General features: G+C 39.2%; 1 protein-coding gene across 1 annotated transcript in view; it reads left to right on the top strand.

Moving 5' to 3' along the window:
- HECW2 (HECT, C2 and WW domain containing E3 ubiquitin protein ligase 2) overlaps positions 1–15,007 on the top strand; it is a 205,516-nt gene that overhangs the window by 93,508 nt on the left and 97,001 nt on the right. The window contains exons 7-12 of the mRNA XM_025039312.1: positions 851–951; positions 1,392–2,741; positions 3,991–4,086; positions 10,884–11,034; positions 12,016–12,119; positions 12,620–12,744. Coding sequence (XP_024895080.1) covers positions 851–951; positions 1,392–2,741; positions 3,991–4,086; positions 10,884–11,034; positions 12,016–12,119; positions 12,620–12,744 — 1,927 coding nt within the window. The remainder of the gene's footprint in view (positions 1–850; positions 952–1,391; positions 2,742–3,990; positions 4,087–10,883; positions 11,035–12,015; positions 12,120–12,619; positions 12,745–15,007) is intronic.

Genomic DNA, 15,007 nt, shown 5'->3' with positions numbered 1-15,007 from the left:
GATAAATAAACATGGAATTGAAAAAGATGGACGACTTTGTCCTTGAGGCTGATAGCTTGAGCCTGGGGCCAACGTGGGGCAGGAATTGGGCAGGCCCACATGTGGTCCCCTCTAGCACATCTCCAAGTGACTCATCTAGCTTCTCCAACTGTCCCATCAGTATCACTAACAAGCCAGCCTGAGAATCAGTGATGGCCAGGCTCCCCTACAGTGACAGCCAGCAGCTCCATCCCCCTTAATTTATAGGTGAGGAAGGTGAGGTTCATCAGCTCCCTGCTGTTCACACAGCTTTCGGGGTGTGGCCTGTTTTCATGCTGCTCTCTCTTAACTCCTAGCTCCCATTCTTCAGAATATGGCAGCACAGTGTACTCCATGCCAGCATGTGATAACCCTTACCTGTGCATATCTTTTGAAAGCCAGCTTCCTATTGAGCTCAATGCTAAGGAACCAGGCCCTCTATACTTTTGCACCTGAGCCCAAAAACACCTATAATTTCAGGACTTTCACAGCTCCTTGATGACTCAAAATGCCCTTTACCTGGTCACCCTTAGCAGTAAGAGAGTGAATTAGTGCCCTTAAAAAAATCATATAATAATACTATATGGCATTTTCTGCTTTTACTAATAATTTCCCTTATGACAAGATTTCTCTTTATCCCTGGATTTGTTAGTATTCACTTGTGCAAATGAATAATATTACACTGGACTCTAACATGGCTTTGAGCCTTTTATTTTCTTATGAATCTGAAAGTTTTAAAAGAAATATGTGTGATTTGGGGGGATGGCTTATGGAAAGAAGACGAAGGCTGACACCAGTCTACTAAAAGTGAAAATCATTTCTCTTCTTGCAGTGACCAAATGCTCAGCTACAACCTTGGCAGAAGGCTCCCAGCTGACCACGTGAGTGGGTACCTCCAGTTTAAAGTGGAGGTTACATCTTCTGTGCATGAAGGTGAGATATCTGTATAAATAAATCACTGTAGGAAAACTTGTTAAATCTCACTCAGTTGTCAGTGTGCATTTCAATAGAATCAAATTTGTGCCCTGTTCTGAAAACAAAATAGCTATGAAATGATTACCTGCTGGAGTTCTCCAAGCAGATATGAAAAAGCCTGTTTATCAAAAAATATTTCTTAGGTTTATGCCTGCATTTGGAAACTGGGCTGTAGAAGAATTTCCAGCGGTGAGCAAATGTACCCCACATGTCAGATTGACCAGCAATATACTCATTTAGTAGTGAGTAAAGAATCTTAGCAAGTTGGTAATACTGTAAAGAGGCCTCACTGGGATGACTGAATTTTTTGAACTGATTGGTGGCAAAGCAATAGGACATTAAAAGTACATTGGTTGTTACTACTTCGTTTTTTTGTAAATGCTATTTTTCTCCTTCAGATGCTTCTCCAGAAGCTGTTGGCACAATACTCGGAGTCAATACTGTGAACGGAGACCTAGGAAGCCCTTCTGATGAGGAAGACATGCCAGGGGGGCATCATGACAGCCCTGTTTGCTCGAATGGACCAGTGTCTGAGGAGAGTGCCAATGGGACCCCCAAGCATTCTTTCAGGACTAGCTCAACTCTGGAAATAGACACAGAGGATTTAACCTCTACTTCTTCAAGGGCCTCACCTCCCAGAGGACGTCAGGATTCACTCAATGATTATTTAGATGCTATTGAGCACAGTGGCCATTCCAGGCCTGGCTCAGCTACCTGCTCGGAGAGGTCCATGGGAGCCTCTCCAAAACTGAGGAGTAGTTTTCCCACCGACACAAGACTCAATGCCATGCTTCATATTGACTCAGATGAAGAAGACCACGAGTTCCAGCAAGACCTGGGTTATCCCTCTTCTTTGGAGGAGGAAGGAGGGTTAATAATGTTTAGCAGGACATCAAGAACTGATGATGTGAGCCTGACGTCTCAGACAAAGCCAGAAGACAGCCCAATGGAGATTGAGGAAGCCTCCACAAATGAAGCTGCTTCCTTTGAGGATAAGCCGGAAAATCTTCCAGATCTTGCAGAGAACTCTGTACCCTTGGGCTCAGTTCCAGATGAAAGTGAAAATGGCCCGGAGTCTCAACCCCGTGCTGACCAGGACAGCACCGAATTGTGTGGCTCTCAAGAGGTAGATCAGCCCACGAGTGGGGCAGACACAGGGACTTCTGACACATCGGGAGGAAGCCGAAGAGCCATCAGTGAGACTGAGTCCCTTGATCAGGGGTCTGAGCCTTCACAGGTGTCCTCTGAAACAGAACCCAGTGACCCCGCCAGGACAGAGAGTGTGAGTGAGGCGAGCACCAGGCCTGAGGGAGAGAGTGACCTGGAAGGCGCTGACAGCTCCTGCAATGAGAGCGTTACCACGCAGCTGTCCTCAGTGGAGACACGGTGCTCATCTCTTGAGAGTGCGCGGTTTCCCGAAACCCCAGCCTTTTCTTCCCAGGAGGAGGAAGACGGAGCCTGTGCAGCAGAGCCCACGAGCAGCGGCCCCGCAGAAGGGTCACAGGATTCCATATGCACTCCTGGTTCTTTACCTGTGGTGCAAGTGCCCAGCGGAGAGGAGGAAGGGCCAGGGGCAGAAATGGCTGCTTTACCTGACCAGGACGAGGTGGGGGAGGTCTGGCAGCGGAGGGGCAGCCTAGAGGGAGCTGCTGCTGCTACTGAGAGCCAGCCCCAAGAAGAGGGTGATGCTGGGGATGCCCAGGGGGCTTGTGAAGGGGCCACTGCCCAAGAAGAGGGCGCTACTGGAGGTAGGATGTAGACGACAGCATGGCTCTTGGCTCAAGCATACCTGCTCAAAGAGAAGTTTTATGGTTTTGTCCCTTAATGTAAATTATACTACAGGTTGACTATTATCTGAATTCTTCACCTTGGGTTTCAATTTTAGCTTTATTATTTTTTAATAGATCTTCTATTGCTGAGATAAGAGGCCTGTCGAATAAGTCTTCAGACTAAAATAATGACTCTCGAAGCTCCATATCAGGAGTGCTGTTTGGGGACCCGCTCTCCCCTGGAACAGCCCATGAAGTGGAGGGGTGGGTGCCCTGTCCACACAGGCCTGGAGGAGCGGGATACCTGAGGTTAGGTTGAAGGATCGAACTGCGCATGTGCATGCCGCGACAAGGCATCCGGGGCGCACCCTGGCACCCAGGGCCCAGTCCCCTTGTCTGGGCAGTATGAAAACACAACAAAAACAAACTTAAGTAATAACTCTCTGGTGGGAGCTGCATTCGTAGATACAAAACCAAACAGGCCAGCAGTTCAGTGTTAGTGTAAACTGTAGTTTTTGCGGACACCTTAAGGTCACTTATTGCATAAAACCTTCAAAACAGAAAGTTAATATGTGCTTTGCATCAAATGTAATATTTTTGCATTCTGTTTGTGTGTCTGAGGATGCAAACTTACACATAAAATTTGTATTATGTCTCAATGAATGCAGCTCAGTTGAATGATCCCTTTAAAATGTTCAGTTATAGATGCATCAAAAAATCTAAGGATAATTTCATATGCCTAAATAGCATAGACTCAGAAATAGGAATGATTTTCTTATTTTGTAATTTATTTTTCTGCTTAAAGTTAAATTATGTCCCTTCTTTTCTTCCTCCTCTAGTTGTTTTTGTTTCCTTCATTGTCTTGTGGCCGTTACGTGGCTCTAAAGCATTAGTACATGACCAGGACAGAGGCTAGGGTGGGAAAAGGTGAGGGAGGGGGAGGGATGGGAGCAGATGGGCATCTCTCTAGAAGACCCTTTTTTGACTAAGCATTCACTTTCTGTTTTCTCTTATTTCTGAGTCTTCATGCGGAAAATGAGGCTAAATAGAGAAAAAACACTAGCTGTTTTTTCTGTTGGATTAAGAAATTTTTTTTTATTAAAGTATACAATATTGTATTAGTTTCAGGTGTACGTGTTAGTGTTTTTTGTTTGTTTGTTTGTTTTTAAGACTGTTTTGACACTGAAAAGGAAAACAATATCTGGATAACTTCTACCTTTACTCTTAGGTTCTCAAGCCAACGGCCACCAGCCACTGCGATCGCTGCCTTCAGTGCGCCAGGATGTTAGCCGGTACCAGAGGGTGGACGAGGCTCTCCCACCAAGTGAGGACTTGTTGACTAAAGGGCTCACCTTGATCAAAGGGTATAAGGGTGACAGGGCCCAGGAACCTAAAGGATGGAAGCCTGGTACCCACGAGGGAGGGACCTGGGGCCTGCCACCCGACAGGGCAGATGTAGTCTGGAAAGTGCTCTGCTGAGGACTCCTTTCTGGTGAATGAAAGGGCAGCAGGGGGAAAAGTAAATACTGTGATGCCTGTGGAGCAGATAGTGTAATCAGGGAAATAATTCCAGATAGTTTAGACAATAGGATGTATAATAGGATTTTTTTTTTTTTAAATATGCCTAACGGCAGCACAGATTTTCAGTTACTAGACAAATTGGTAAATCTCTTAGAAAAGCCTTACTCTGTAATACGCTGCTTTTTTTTTAATTCACTTACAACATTTTAAATAATTAAGTACAAGGTTCTGGTATTTTTCTTAGGGATATACAGAGAAGTGTTATTAATTTTGGAAATTAGCCTACCATTTATTCGGAGCATGATAATTATCTGGGGATTTGAAAAATATTTCATTTCTTTCACTTTAAAGAAATACGTAGCACTTAAAGAAGAGATGGTTGAGGATTAGGGATGCTGAGAAATAGTTATTCATCTGCATTCAAAGGTCTGAGCGATGCCCATAGCCAGTTATACTCTGGATATAATTTAAACTCTATTTAAGTTTCTAGAATCCCTGAAAACAATATTGCTTTGTGAAAGCAAAGCATTTGGATAAAGTTGAGTAAATACTGCTTTTAAGAATACATTGGAAAATATACCTTTCTATCTTATTGCTTTCCCTTCTTATTCACCCTCCTTACTTACCCATCTGATATGTGATCATGGCGAGAGGCTGATGTCGTTGGCCCTCTGTGTTTTAAAAATGGTGAGACATAAAGGGGTGGGAGGAATATACATTTAAAAAGCTAAAAGTCTGATTGGTTAGTTTTGGTGAGTGCTGACAAAAGAGCTGAATGATACTATGTACAATTTAAAATATTGGCTTGATCCTTTCGAAATTCTGTTGTGCACAGATCCTCCCCTTGTTCATACATTTGGATAATGGAGGGTGGTTTATCATAGGAAACATATTTTAAGCAGTTTTTTGAAAATGAATTAACCATTGTGTTATCTTAATCAAGGAGGTAAATAGCTTCCTTATTGTTTACCCTTGGAGAAAAGATTAGAGTCAGAAAAGGAAAACATATTCCTGGAAGATATTTAAATATAATTGGAGAAAAATGAATTAGAAACACCAGAAGAGAATTCTGAGAGAGCTTTGATTATATGCATATGTGGATTAACAGTAAATAAGAGTTACAGAGGCCTGGACAAGAGGCACAGTATTTCATCCATGTATGGATAGATGACATCTCCCTGGCCACATCCAATTGCTCTGATTTTTGTTGGACCATGGTTTTGGTCTCTAGAATAGATTTAATAAGGACAGACACTTTTCTAATGAAATTATGACCACTATTTCATTGCATTTGTTTAAACACTGATATTTGCATTACACAGAATATATTTTAGGATTTTAAAAATATAAACAAGTGGTAGTTCATTTTAATAATATAAACAAGTGGTAGTTCATTTTAATAAGTTGATTTATTCAAAAGTAAAAAAGCAATTTAATCTTGTATCCAATTTGAAGAGTGAATGATGAACAGGATTGTTTCATCTCTTAAATGACCTGGCTCAATTATTTTAGGGCTAACAGGTATACTTTTAACACTATTAAAATGATAATACTTGAAACTTGTATAGTGCTTTACAGTTTACAAAGCACTTTTACATGCTTTCCTTGTTTTAAAAAAATTCTTTGTAAGTTTTGTGAGGTAGGTCAAACTGGTCTTATCTGTAATTTATAGATTGGTGAGTAGAAATTAACTAATCTGATTCTCCCATTTTAAAGATGAAAAACTGAAGCTCAGATAAATTGGTAACTTGTTTAAGATACCATACTAGTAAAAGTTGAGACAGAGTCTCAGACATTCCTTCTCTATCAGGTATTCCGATCTAAGATTAGGAGGGAAGGGACTAATGTGTGGATAGATGAATATAAATTCTGAAGCTAGCAGAGTGGTGGCTTATAGTGTGCTATATTTTCTATTAGGTGCAAGCAACTTCTCAAGTCAGAGGATTTGGAGGTTTTACTGAAGCTTTATATACTATAATGTTTTGAGGTCAGACCCAGGAAGGTTCAAAAAGTACTTTCTTTTTCTTCTTCTGGGTTAAGTTTACTCAGCAGAACCTTCCCTGCTCCTCAAGAGAAGTGGTTGCAGTGACATGACAGTATGAGCGACTGTCTCATGGCGCATATGTATCTGATTCAGACTCAGAAGTGCCTTTCCTCTCTGTATAGGTCACTATCTCCAGACCCATAGCACGGGCTGCTGAAGCTTTGTACCTTGGCTTTGATGTCCGCCCCCCCAACATGATTCTTTTCTTTTTCATGATTATTATCACTGTTATTGTTTGAGCTTATTTTCACCTTATAAAATACTTGGGTGCTAACATATAGTGAAAAAATTATCCAGCAAACTTATGCTCCTCTCCGAAGATTACAAACTTAGTTAAGAGGATTCAGTGGTATCCTCGCTCTGCCACATTACTCTTATAGCTGGTCATGTGATAGTCTACATAGCAGTGTTATGACTAATCTCTGAATACCTATTTGATCTCTTTATATAAAGCAGTTTTCTTTGTTTGTTTGCTTCTTTCAGTCTTATTCCTTCTATCTTAGGGTTAGGGAACGTTATCTTGGATTTAGTACAAAGATTGCTCAGATGTAATGATAATCTACCAATTGGTTCTCAAAATCTTACTCTTGCTTTAGGACCTTGTGTTGTGAACTTGTGGGCTGTGTAACTTCAACCACTTGTTTGAAAACGAAGTTATCCATAAAAAATAAGAAAGCTCCAGGTCTTGAGAGCAACATGGCACTGCTGAGAGCCTTCCAGGGAAGCAGCTTGAACCTGAATATGCACTGAGTGCTTTAAGAATTTGCTGTATCTTATCCTAAGATGATTGATGACACTGGCAGCTGGAGGCAGTTCAGGGCTGAAGCCTACCAGAATTCATCAGCATGACAGATCTTGGTTTCTTTTTAGCATTAAGATAAATGAAAAAAGAATGGCCAGCTCAGCTCCTTCTAAAAAACTATTTTACCTTTCTCTTATTGACTCCAATGTAATTGCGACTTAACCCATTGCTGTACTGGAGAAAATAGGGAATTGTTGAATAAATGTTTTTTCCTCAAAAGGGTAGAAATAGAAATAGATTCAGGATAAACTATTAGTGGACTCTTCTAGGACCCCAGAATTGTTGCCATATTGTTAGGACAAATGCATAGTATATGTAGTGGGTTTCTATGGATAGCTCTGGAAAAATACAGAGGAATGTTTATCATTTTTTTCGTGGTCATGCACTTTCATTTTTAAGGCATCCTTTGAAATGAAGGCCTGAAAGTAGGCAGTGAATCTGAAAAATATAATTAATCTTAGAGTTTCTATTATGTTTAAGGCTAGGGGCTCTTATTTTCTAAAACTTGAAAGTTTTGAAAACAGAAAGGATACTTTTAATCTAAAAAGCTACTACCTTCAAAATTGAAGATTAAGGTACAAAATTTGCAACTATTTGAAATTTTTAAAAACTTTTTATTCAAATATAATATACATACAGAAAAGAGCACATTCAGCCTGCTGAATTCTCTGGAACCGAACACACCCATGCAACCAATACCACGTCACTGACACCCAGAAGTCTCTTTGTGCCCCCCTTCAATCACTAAGCCCCACTCCTGAAGGAGGCCTACCATCCTGACTTCAAAATCACGTATAAGTTCCACTTACTTTTGTACTTATATAAATGGAATCATACTTCCTCATGTCAAAATGAGAAAAGCAAAAAACTTTTTAACACTGATGTCTAGCATCTATCACATACTGGTCCCCCCTTCCCCCCAAAAAAGTACCCTTAGTTCATTATAACTTCAACATCTCATCATTTTGGTGAAGATACCATGGCTATTATAATTTTTTATATAGTGGGTTTATAAATTTATAAAATTCAGGTATTTGACTTTTGTAAATCCAATTATAACAAATTCAAGCCCCCACTCATAGTTCCCTCACTCTTTTGAGTCATGTAGAGAGTCTAATTCTGGCTTCTCCTGATACATAATTTATTCTGTCTAGTCACTGACCTTCTTCTCAACCTCAGCATTCACAGAGATGTGTTCACATCTTCGTCTGCTCACCACTTGGGTAAGAGTGGATACGTATTTCATGAATCTGTCAACAGCCTAATAGTCCTTACCAATCCAATGCCAGGTGCTCATTCGAAACCAGCAATATAGCATTTCTCTTTTTGGGAACTTGAGTAACAACCTCAATTTTAAGATATGAGATTCGATGGGATAATTTTAATGTGCATCCAATGTCCTATGTTCTTAGAAAGAAAATCCTTGGAACTTGTTTTCTTATTCTCCCCACTGCTCATAGAAATGCCTTGATTTGAATACAAATTAAATTTATTCCTGGCCTTCGTGGAAAGTGAATACAAGAATAATTCTTTTTTTATGGCTGTATGTTATCTAAATTATTTGTTCATTCATTACCTGCTATGTGCAGGGTACCGTGGTGAATACATTTGGAGATTTTCTACCCTACCCCTATTTTGCTACCCATGTGGCTTTCAAATAGGTCCCATTTCATGAGGTTAATTCTCATTTAGTTTGTTCAAGGAAAAAGTTCTATAATCGAAGATAATTTTTTTACTTTATTTTGTCAGCACATGGAAAGCATGCAACAATGTGTTTTCTTTTCTGCCTTAGCTGCCAAAAAATTGAGCCAAATTATAGTTATAACCTTATCTTGGGTGTTTGGCAACATCTTTCTTTCTGCTTCCTTTAGTTGGTTTCTGCTCTGTTTATATCCCTAATTGACCTATTCTACATTTTTTAAAAGTTGGAAGCTACTGTGATAATTCTTGAAGAAGGAATGGCCATTTGTTTTCATGTACATTTGATTTGATGTGTAGTATATGTTTGAATCATCCTAGCTCTAATGAGAAAGGAAAGAGATGAGAATAATTAGTTCTTCAATTTTTGAGATGGGAAAGTTATGTAAGAAGCAGATCAAAGGGTTTTGGAAAATGGTTCCTGAAAATACTTTAATGTAGTTACTATTTGTCAGCATATGGCAGGCTAAACACAAGGTCTTTTGGAAATGTTCTATTGATGGAATTATAGCTGTCCCCCCAAAATTCCAATTTGGCAAGCTGGTTCCTTGTGAGTCTATGTTACCTTGGAGTGTGAGAGACACTGAGTTGTATTGTGATTGTGTAGTGCTTTTCCTCAGCCCAATTTTTCTTTCTTGCCATTTGTCGTAAATTACGTTGTACTGAGATGAACAAAAAAAGATCTTTCCACTCCCTACTGAGGCAGCTCTCAGTGATCATCTGGTGTTGGCTGGAATCTACTGTGCAGTTCTCTCCAAACCAAAGACTTCGTTAGAATACTTGCTCTGTGGGTAGTCAGGAGCAAACATGCCTTCCTCCTGTTCTCCAAGATTAGACCTGTGATATCTGTTGATAAGCTGTGTGATCACATGGAGAATTTTGAAATAATCAAGCTGCTCAGGAAAAAGGGGCTTATTTCAAAAAATAGTTTACATAGAAATAGAAATATATAAGAACTTTCTTCAACTGTATGGTGACAGAAGGAGATGAAACTTCAGATGATGAATTCACAATGCAATGTACAGATGATGTATTATAATATTGTACACATGAAACTTATATGACCTTATTAACCAATGTTATCCCCAATAATAAATAAATAAGAGGTGTGTATGACAAAAAAAGTAAGAAGGAAAGAAAAGAAAGAACTTTTCTGATTAAAGAATAGATCTCTGCTATTTTCATATGTTTCTATATAAATTACCTTTCCCAACTGCAATAAGTTTAAAATTTTTGCCTTTTAAAAACATTAGCACATGCTCTGTGTACTTTATTGTGGCATAGCCTTTGATAAAGTCACAGGGGTGAAACTTCTGGGTTTGTGGACCAGTCTGCTTGATGTTTTTACTGAATATGCACTTATATATTTGTTTACAAAGATTTGTTAAACATGCACATATATATTTGTTTACTTAATCAATGAGATTGCTTAAACATAAAATTAAATAATCTTTTAAAACATTGTATTTATTTGAGGTTAGATGCAAGTGATTACCCTTGCTCTGAAAATGTATTCATCTTTGGGGAAGTACAGATAAGTGTGTAGATGATGATAGTGTTTAACGACTAGGCTAGCATTATTTTCTGCTGATGACTACATTTACTAAAATTGTATAAAAATGTGCATGTGCAAGTTTCCAATTATGAGTCTATCATCTAAACTGGAAAAAAAAATAGAAAAAATCCATTTTTTAGTGAAAACAAACATCAATACCAATTTTGATGGGACCGTCTCAAGAATTATAATATACTATTTGTATTTTTTAAATACTGGTGCTCATATATAAAGGATGAGCATTGTGGGCAGATCTGGAAGGATTCTCTACATTCAGAATATTTAAGGGATTGGCATTACACACAGAGGATGTGTTTACTAACCAGCCACAACAAAGTCTGGTATGGACTGAGGGGAAATGCTGGGTTATGCTGTGAGGTATATGTTATTAGCCCCACGTTACAGCATGTCAGAGAGGGAAAACACATGCCGAACTTAATGAAGCACGTTAATGGCCTCAGCCCCTCTCCTAACCCCTCTGGATGCATTACTACTCTTTAGACTGGGAGGCGCGCATCGACAGCCACGGCAGGATCTTCTACGTGGATCATGTAAACAGAACCACAACGTGGCAGCGGCCCACAGCTCCCCCCGCCCCGCAGGTGCTGCAGAGGTCCAACTCCATACAGCAAATGGAGCAGCTGAACCGGAGGTGAGGATGGGTATTTTTGCTATGGCTGTTCTGTTTTGTGGTGGGGCTAATTTTTACATAGTGCAAAGTAGAGAACATGGTTGTCTCTCCTTGGAAGCCCTGTTATTAAGATATAGCCGTTCCCTCTTTTTGATTCATATGCTTCATTGAACTTCTCTTGGTTAAAAAATAATAAACACACACACACACACACACACACACACACACGCACGCACATGCACACACACATACTGCACTGCTGGTGCGGAAACTGGAAAGGAAATTAGTAAAAATGACTCCTTTAGTCAGCCCAAGGCATTGATTATACACACACACACACACACACGCACACACACATACTGCACTGCTGGTGTGGAAACTGGAAAGGAAATAAGTAAAAATGACCCCTTTAGTCAGCCCGAGGCATTGATCTTTAATAAAACAGAGTATATACATTTATAATTTGAAGCCAAATATCATTTTAAATATCTAGAATCTTCATTCAGCATGCATCTTTATTATATCAACTTAAGTTTTTAAAATCTGTCGCTCTTTTTCAAGAACTAATTGCTATAGGACAAAGTTGTTTTTTTCTTTAGCAATAGAGGAATTTAATTTTCTTTAGTAAAGAGCCACAATTTCTTTTTTAAAAAAAATTATTAAATGAATGTTCCACAAACAATAGAGAGAAGAAATTCAATGGAATGGAATGTACTTAAACAGATGGCCTAGAAGGTCTGGGAATGGGGGTTTGGAATGGAGATTTGGGGGTGGAGGTTTGGGGGTGGGAGTTTGGGGATGGGGATTCGGAATGGGAGTTTGGGGATGGGGTTTGATAATAGGGTTTGGGAATGGGGGTTCAGAGATGGGGGTTCAGGAATGAGGGTTTGGAAAGGAATGGTTGAAGCTAGGAAGATAGCGAAAACTTCTGGGCTCTAGGGAAGCAGTTGAGTCCCACGTTTTAGAGGCTACTGTGATATAACTGTAGATTCATGATTTTAGATATCAGAGTATCCGCAGAACCATGACTAATGAGAGGCCTGAAGAAAATACCAATGCTATTGATGGGGCAGGGGAGGAAGCTGACTTTCACCAAGCCAGTGCAGGTAAGAGAGCCTTTGGGTCGCTTTGTTTTGTAATCTCATAAAAGTAGAAAACAAGTAAGGATTTCCAAGAAATGAGGCTTTTCTTTCAGAGAACTTTTGATCTTCAATGAGATCTGGTAATCCAGTTCAAAAAGTAGAGTTCTCCAGAGACCTCTTCTAATCTTTGACTTTTTATTAGTACTAAGAAAAGAATCATAAAACCAAAGAGAATATAAATTACTTTAATCTCTGGATCTGTGGGAGTGTGGAAAAAGATTGAATCGGATCACTTAAAACATCTAAGGATGCATTAAAATGTTAATAGTGACTAGAAATATTCTATTTCATTTTAGTGTAATTAAGAGCAGTCAGGTTTTATGTATGAATTTACATCAAAGGAAAAAGTATTTGGAGAATAAAATAATAGCAAATGTTGTAGGTCTACATGGATGGAAGTGAATAGGTGTGTTTCTTTCACATGGAAAGCTCTCCCTGAAAGCCTTGTGGTCTGCTCCATGTAGATTTCCGCCGGGAGAATGTCCTGCCCCACTCTACCTCCAGATCCAGGCTCACGTTGCTCTTACAGTCTCCCCCTGTGAAGTTCCTCATCAGCCCAGAGTTCTTCACTGTGCTGCATTCTAACCCTGTGAGTACCAAATCTGAAAGTATGTGATGGGAAAAGTAACAGATCCAAAGGAAATTATCCTTGTGTATGTAATAATAAGAAGAATGATAACAGCGAATGTTTACTGAGCTCTGTGTGTTCCAAGCTCTATGTTAAGCACTTATATATGTTTTAACTCATTTAGATCAAATAAAGTTATGTTTTTCTAGATGAAGAAACTGGGACCCAGAAAGGTTAAATAGCCTTCTCAAGATTATTTAACTACTAAATACTATCATTGGGGTTAAAATCCCAGAGATACTGACTCCAGAGTCTATGCTCTTAATGACCACCTATTTTGCCAGCACAAATATAACTAAATATCTGAGCATTGACAGCAGGCAGTGGTCAGATTGGGCTTTGAGATTGTGGTACAGGTTCTCCAAAAGAAATACATTGCTGCAATCTGAAAAATAAATCAATAAAGAGAGGAATATTTTAAAGATACATGAAGTTTGTTTGGAAGATCAGATTTTTTGTTTGTTATGTTTGGTGGGGGAGGTATGGTGATTTGTTTAGGATGAAGTACATTTACATTTCCCTCCTTTTACTAATGTGTCTATTCTTTAGAAGCCCTACCTCTGTGATTTCAGTAGTTGCCTAAAAATGTTAGTATCATCTAAAAGAATAAATCTTTTGTTAACCAGAAGATGGTAAGAAACTTCCAATTTTTAATCAGTGTTCTAAATAGAAATCATTTGTCTCTCTCCTTTACCTATTTGCTTTCATTTCTTCTAGTCCTGACCTTTAGCCAAAATTCTACCTCTTTCGTGATCTTAATTCCTTAACCAAGAAATCCCTGACAACCCTCCCCCACACCCCCAATTAAATTCTCATGACAACCAGCTTCTCTAACTCTACTCACATGCCCATTTCCCACATTATTTTGGAATTACAACTGGGACTAGGAAATTTTTTATTTTACTCAGAAAATATTGACCTCCTGGAGGCACTAAGGCATGTGAGGTCCATGGAATGACTGAAAAACGTTGTACACCTGTTTTCTGGTCATGGAGCATGGCATTTAACAAAAATGTTTCTAGGAAAAAAAAAGAGCTTTTTGAATATTATGTAACTTATGCTAAAACTTTTGTGAAGAAAAACATTATAGTGTGATAGGAAAAATTAGAAAGCATTTCTTTATGATGTGAATCTTAAGTTGGATCACAAAATAAATAACAGACATCGGTTGGTAAAAATGGAATAAGAGAGCCTTCTAGGTGGAGCACCTACATGAGCAGAAGTAGAAGTGAAAAAATGTATCCTATATGCATGATGAATTATTTTACTCATCCAATAAATGTTACTGAAAACACGATTTATGCTAGAAATTATGGTAGATAGGGAATTCGATGAGCTTCTTACCCTAGGGTAGACAGATAATAAGGGTAACTTTAGAAAGATGGTTATAGAATGCCTCTCTGAAGAAATAGTTTTGAGTTGAAAGCTGAAAGATGAGAAATCATCAGCCATGGGAAAAGCCCAGGGAAGCTCAGTCCAAGCAACTGGAACAGCAAGTGAAGGGACCCCAACAATCTGAAAAAAGCAGAGGGACTGCTGTGTAGTGATAGGAAGAGGCAGTGATGTGATACTGGATTGGAAAGTCAGCAAGATACAGATCATGGATCTGGCTGCAGGATATGACAAGGAATTTGAATTTTATTCTGCGATCAGTGGGAAGCCCTTATGCACTTAGTGTGACATGCTCCAATTTCGAAACTATAGAAAGGCAGGAGTGAAAACAGATAGTGAACACAAAGGCTTTTCCATGGCCCAGGGGAAAGACAATGATGACTGGAACCATGATGTTGATATGCAGCTAGAGAGAAGTGCATGGATTTGAGAGATATTTTGAAAGCAGAATCAATAAGACTTGGTGGAAAATTGGTTGTTAGGTAAGAAATAAGAAATATTTCCAGAGCTTTGGTTTGACAAAGGGTTTAATCTTGTTGGATCAGTCATGCTGATGTGGGAGTAAACAGCGCTACATTTGACTAGGTATGAGGGAGACACAAAGAAAGAGGTTTTGTGTTTCAGGAAGGATTTTGGGTATAACACAATGGGCAAAGGGGGATTGCTCCACAAGTCTCTGAGGCTGAGGGAATGGCTTGCTGAAGATATTAATCAGAGGAAGGTTGTATCTGCACATGGACTGATTTAGAATGAGGAATACACTGGCCTTAGAAGTCGAGCTAGATGTAATCTATTCATCATGACATGAGTTGATAAGAACCTAGACTGGGAG

This window comes from Pteropus alecto, unplaced genomic scaffold (assembly GCF_000325575.1).
Source record: "Pteropus alecto unplaced genomic scaffold, ASM32557v1 scaffold3, whole genome shotgun sequence".
Classification (NCBI taxonomy): Eukaryota; Metazoa; Chordata; class Mammalia; order Chiroptera; family Pteropodidae; genus Pteropus; species Pteropus alecto.
This window is presented reverse-complemented; position numbering and strand designations above follow the sequence as displayed.